Genomic DNA, 6,445 nt, shown 5'->3' with positions numbered 1-6,445 from the left:
TGCAAATGGCATGTAGCCCACGGGCAGTAGCTTGCACGACCATGAAGTGCACGGCCCCTGACGGACGCGCTATGGTGGGATTCGATGAGGAGAGGCAGCTCCAGCACAACCGGATTCGTGAGTGCCTTCACGATGATGCGCGCCGACCCATGGATCAAGCAAATTGGCTGAAAGTCCTGTAAATCCACGACACCAAACATTTCTTCTTCTTTTTTTGCGGGTGACACCAAACTTTTTGGGTAGAAGCGTGACGAGCGAGTTGTTGATCGCAGGAAGCCCACGAGTATCTCCATGAGAGAAGGGCTCAATCGCAACTGAGAGCAGGGTTCAATTCTTTTGGGCATAGTGCATGCATGAAAGCATTGATGATGACTATCGTGCTTGGTGCGCCAACGGTTTAGGCGTTTGGCTTCGGATCTTGAAGACATTTCGAAGAAATTTCTCAAGTTTCCCTAATACTACTGTCTTTTTCTTTTAAAATATGTTTGCGTGATGACCATCATTACAATCAGTTCTCTATATGCAATGGTATTAATAAATAAATAAATATTAATTTCTCTTATTTTTCCGGAAGGAGCTTGCAGGCGTAGAGGAGCATGCAGACAAAGTCAAATTGCCAGGGGAGAGAGCATACAACCAGTGGTGGCGCGCAGCCAGATAACCGACTCTATCTTCTCTGTTCTCTCCTTCCCCGCGAGCAGAACTCAAGGCCCTGACACGTGACCAAAGCCGCGCACCCTTCGTGCGTTGCGCAACACACAACACTGTTGATGGAGTATAATATCGGAAACAGAAGTACATATGCTGAATCGCTATCTCCGTACAAACAACACAGGTACAACAAAGTTTCTCCAACAAATTGTTTTGGTAAAAGTTACTTTTACAAAGTATTCAGAATGCGGAAATTAAAGATACATGCATGCCACGCCGCACAAACACACAAGTGTAGTGTTCTTCGGGCAACAGTATACAACACAGCAGCTGATTTAACGAAAACGAAGGACAAACTAAAATGTTCGGAAAGGTAAAAACGACAAACTAAAATCAATGGAAAGGGTACTGGATCGATCCGGTGGACGGATCGTGTCAGTTGAAACCAGTGAGGTCCAGTGTGGTCTCGTCATCGGACGTCTGGAACTCCCTCGAGGCCATCTGGACCACGTCTTCGTCCTGATCACTGCTGCCACCGGCGCTACTGCTGCCCGTCTCGCCGCCGTAGTAGCCGCCACCGAGGTACTGAGGGAGCGGGAACAATTTCAGGTTCGTGCATGCAGCAAGCATGCGTGCCTGGGCACTAAACATCTGAGGAAATGCAGGCTCTGGTCCATGGTGCAGCAGGTTGTTGTTGCTGTAGGTCGGGAAGGAGGCCGGGTAGTAGTATCGCTCCAGCATCTCGCCGCTGTAGGCGGCGTTGAGGTCCGGCAAGGGCGCTCTCAGGTTCATCATCCCTGCTTGGGACGATGACCCGGCCGCGTCGGCTGGGTGGAGGTACTGACCCATCCCCGGTGGGGTGGAGACGGCCAGCATTGCAGCGGCATTTGGAAAAACCTGGCCGTCATACCCGAGGCCGGACGACGGAGACGGTGGCGCCACGTTCTCGTCAGCCATCGTTTTGTCGCGGATGTACTCCTCGAGGAGGGTGAACTGCCCCGGGGCGGCTTGTTGGCTTGTCTTCTTCTTTAGCCGGCGCTTCGACTTGAGGCTCCGCTTTGTCGCGTTCCAGTGGTTCTTGATGGCGTTCTCCGACCGGCCGGGGAGGCACCTCGCGATCGTCGACCAACGGTTTCCGTGGATCTTGTGCGCGTCGATCAGCAGTATGTCGTCCGCCTCAGTCCAGATGTGGTCCTTCTGGAATGTGATTATGTGAAGCAAAGTTAGTGCATGCCTCCAGATGATTGGCAGAATCAAGTGTAATTTAATTGAATATCGTACTGGAAATAGTGATAGTATATTGGATCAGACATGCTGCTGATCGACGTGGCAGTTTTTTAAAGGCGCCTTATTTTGTACAAATAAATTGCATCGCTGAATCCTCGCAACAAAGCCCAATGATATATACAGACATCTGAAGCCTGGCTAGGCTGGAATAGCCTGGCTGAAACTCTAATAGCATCAGGAAAGAGCGACAAGTATTCACTACAAATTGAGTGGCTTTTTCCGAACGTCTTGAGAGGACAAGGCCCTCCAGCAATTCATATGGTGGAGATGAATTGGTCATGTCTACAAGGAAAACTGTGCTAAAAGCATGTATAATGCTTGGTTAATTAGAAGGAAAATATGTCGAAAACAAAGACAATCGGCCACCACCAGCGTCGGAGCCAGGAAATTCGAATAAGGAGGGCCAAGTATTGTTAAGTCTTGTTAGAGAGGGCCAGTTCATGAAAATACATCATTTTAGCAGCAAAAACATCAAAGTTTACACTAATACTAGACTCAAATCAGTAGTGTTAGGGGGGGGGGGGGGGGGGGGGGGGGGGGGCAAGGGCCCCTGCTGGTCCCCCTGTCTCCGCCACTGGCCACCACGCCGCTAAACTATATCCGGAGGACCGCCATATGAAGTGCATCAACCGGCACACCCGACCAATCATAACACACATAAAATATGGTGTACCACCATTGACGTCATGACTCACGTCCGATTCATCAGCCATCGCACCCACAACCCGACGACGACTCTAGAAAGTATGGGAGCCCCCCCCCCCCCCACCCCACCACCCCACTTTTAATTGGATCCTGAAATTCCTAATATGCCCCTTCTGCCTCTCAAAGTAGTCCACTGAAACTTGCGGATTTTCAGACGCTTGTGCATCTGCAATTCTACAAAAATAAATGATGTAGAACTAATGTTTGGCCATTGTCTCCCCCAAATCTCTTCCCAAGAGCCACGGACAGAATTACTCATGCGAAAAATTAGTGGCCTTGATAAAATTGGCGCAATTAATAATGATTAAAATAAAGGCATGCAGCATGGCGAACTATTCATTCCTCACTTAATACCCACTTCCGAATTGTACGACCAAAAGTTCAGCATGCTTCGAACGTACTCCAGTAAAAACTAACCTAAAACAATTTAGACTTCCGAATCATATAGATCCATGGAAGATTTCGGCTAATTAGAATCAAATCAAGACTATAAGCTGCGATGATGCATCACCTTGATGCCGGGGCGCACGTGATTTGTCCATCGCTCACGGCACTGCTTGCCGATCCGTCCCGGGAGGTGCTTTGAAATGGTCGCCCACTTGTGCTCTCCATGCTCATCTACCAATCTCCTGAGAAGTCTGCAAACAAAAGAAAGCACATTGATCAATTAAAGGAGAACAACATGCATGCCGCGAGATCAATCTGCTCAAAAAACAAATCAGATTCAGAGGTTTCACGTACTCGTCCTCTTCCTCCGTCCACGGTCCTCTGAACGGCGTCGCCCTGGCGTTCCTGGAGGCAGGTGTCTGTCGCCGGACCACGGGGATCTCCACCGGGACGGCCTCAGCGCCATAACCAGCGGCCGCGTGGGTCCCCGCCGGCATGATGAAGATGGTGGGAGGCTTGCCGAAGCCGGAAACGAGAAATCCCGTGTCGGGGAATCCGGTCGGAGCGTTACCAGCTTGCTGGTACTGGGGAAAACCATGGGCAGAGCTCATACTGTACCTTTCGAACCTCCCGTACGCGTCCGCCGACATGGCCGCGGCCGCCGCCAGCTCCTGGCTCAAAAACATGTCACACAACGACGCCATCCACTCGGCCGGAGGTCGGAAGCAAGGGGGGAGCTGCGAAGGGGATGGAATTTCGGAGGAATCGAGCGAGAGAGAGGAAGTGTCTGACACAGGGGAGAAGGCAAGTCGCTGTCGAGACGAAGATCCAGGGACCCGCATAATATAGAGGAGGAAGTGCCGCCTCAGCCTTTAATTTCCGGGCCCACTTTCATCCGACGGTGGGAAACCTTCATAAAATATGACGTTCAAAGTACACATATTCCACAGCGGCTCACCGGAACAGCGAAGATCGGCCCTTGGATCCCATCTCTGTCTCTGTCGCCCATGTAGACCAAGCGTACCAAGTTTCTCAGGAGTCAGTTGTTGCGCAGTGGGCCCGGGCTATCGGTTACATCTCACTCGAGCAAGCAAGGGCCAGTTTGGATGACGAGTTTGTTACAGCTGACAGCGAGGCGCTGCTCCATACAAACTTCCAAATATAGGTATGTCCATATGCGCATAAATGGCTCTTGCAGTAAGATCCCAATGAAAACTTTTTCCTGTGGAATTCTTTTTTTTTGTCAATTTGAGATTGCTTCTTCGAGTGGAATTCGATCTTAAAAATTAATACATTGGCTTACAATTAATATTCCACAGATATTAGCTCATTTTCATTTGCATTCTTAGTGGTACAGTGCCATAGGCATTAGTCAAGCTCATTTGATACAAATAATTATTTACGTACAATTTCAATCAATGTCTATTTAATCAATATTTAGTGTGCATGTAAAAGTTTTAATTATTTTCAGACCGATTCAATCAATTTTGGAAACACTCAAAACAAATAATTATTTCAGTCGTTTTTTAATCTATTCCAGAAACACAAGTTTATATATTTCGTAGTAGTTAATTAAAAATAAGTGATAAATCTTTACCACACAAAATTTGTATTATAAGCATCCAATACCACAAATGGATATTTTGCTAAGATTTTTAGTAAAGGTGCATGCAAAAGTGGCACTGATCTTATCGATTATATATCCACACTAGTAGAAAAAGGGCCTATTGTCCCGGTTGGTAAGGGCCTTTAGTCCCGGTTGGTGAACCGGGACTAAAGGGTCGGTACTAATGCCTCCCCCCTTTAGTCCCGGTTCAATCCAGAACCGGGACAGAAGGGCCTCCACGTGGCCTGTCCCCTGAGCCCAGGCAGGAGGGCCTTTGGTCCCGGTTGGTGGCACCAACCGGGACCAATAGTCATCCACGCGTCAGTGTTTATGTGGCTGTGGTTTTTGTTTTTTTTTGAAAGAGGGGGGGGGATTGGGGGGTTTTGGAGGGTTAATTTAGGTGTTTCATATATTGTGCTATAGCTAGCTAATTAATAGAGAAAAGTGTCCTCTCTTTTGTCCGTACTTGGTCGACGCTACGTACCATACATACATACGTATAGAGAGGACTAGCTAGACACGCTAGCTAGCTAGTAAGCAAACAGAAGATCGTCATGAACATATATGCATACAGAGAGAAGTGATATCGACCACCTCTCCTTCTCCGAGAGATTGGTCGAACAAACAAGTTCTCGTATATCTATCCGACACTACCGGCTACATATATACAATAATTATCTTTTACAAATATATAATCTCCTAAAATACGGACGCGTGGTCCACATAGTATTCTCCGTCTTCAGCGATCACGTGGTCAAGAAAGAATGCCGCCAATTCCTCTTGAATTGCTCGCATGCGATCTGGTGCTAGGAGTTCATCCCGCATCCGAAACATCTAATTTTAAGAAGGGGGTCAATACATATATATATATATATATGAATGAATGAAACTCAACACAAATGATGGTAATAAAATAAAATTGTGAATATTGTTATTTACGCACTTCATATTGTTTGTCGGAGTAGCCCCGCTCACAGGTCGTGTGGCGGATGGACTCGCAAATGTAGTATCCACAGAAATCATTCCCTTGTTCCTGCCACAACCACTTTACAAGAAATAGAGGTCAATCAAACTGATAATTAGCAAGCATGCTAAATGGTATTGATGAAACTAGCGCTTGAATCACTAGGAGATGCCTGGAATATGCTACTATATAGTACTTACTTTCGGGTGCCTAAATTGCAGCTTCTTCGGTAGTCCCGGAGCTTTTTTGGTGAATTTTCTCCAAGCCCTGCCATACAAAGAAAACAATTACTTGATATCAGAAATGAACAAATTAAGTTGCTGATATGGTGGATAATGATCGATTTAACTTACTTCTCGAGCATTTCAGTCATGTCCGCATACTCCTTGGGATCTTTTCGCTTGGAGTCTAAGACAGTTACTACTCCCTTCTCAAGCTTAATCTCTAGGAGAATATAGTGGTAGCTGCGCACACATGCATAACTCATCAATATTACATTACTATAACCTGGACTAATAAGGAAACCGAATATGCCACAAGACAGTAACACTCACTTGAAGTTGTAAGGAAAGAGTATATCTTTGTGTTCATTTATTTCCAACGATCGTAGCAAGTTGGCCTCGGTTTCTTGGGCACGATATTGAACCTCAGTTGCATCTATGAGATACGTGTTAATGAACCCAATATCTCCCACTTGTCTTTTCTTCAATTCGGCGATCTTCAATCTGCATAATATAGTGAGGATAATTATAAATACATGCAAATGAAAGGGCTGAGTTATATAGAGAGACTTAATGACGGAAGTAGTACTACTTACAGACAGTAGGAGGTGACCGTTGCTTTGT

The 6,445-nt window shown here is 46.6% G+C and overlaps 1 protein-coding gene across 1 annotated transcript; it reads right to left on the bottom strand.

The window, feature by feature from the left end:
- Nucleotides 1-1,065: 1,065 nt before the first annotated feature.
- LOC123065942 (transcription factor DUO1-like) lies at nucleotides 1,066-3,734 on the bottom strand. The gene is made up of 3 exons (XM_044489127.1): nucleotides 3,385-3,734; nucleotides 3,155-3,281; nucleotides 1,066-1,848 (listed from the first exon to the last, which is right to left on the bottom strand). Exons 1-3 carry the CDS (start codon nucleotides 3,732-3,734, stop codon nucleotides 1,087-1,089), a joined length of 1,239 nt encoding a protein of 412 aa, XP_044345062.1. The 3' UTR covers nucleotides 1,066-1,086.
- Nucleotides 3,735-6,445: the final 2,711 nt, after the last annotated feature.

Source organism: Triticum aestivum, chromosome 3B, assembly GCF_018294505.1.
Source record: "Triticum aestivum cultivar Chinese Spring chromosome 3B, IWGSC CS RefSeq v2.1, whole genome shotgun sequence".
Lineage (NCBI taxonomy): Eukaryota > Viridiplantae > Streptophyta > Magnoliopsida > Poales > Poaceae > Triticum > Triticum aestivum.
The sequence above is the reverse complement of the archived record's forward strand: the minus strand, read 5'-3'. Positions and strand labels throughout refer to the sequence as shown.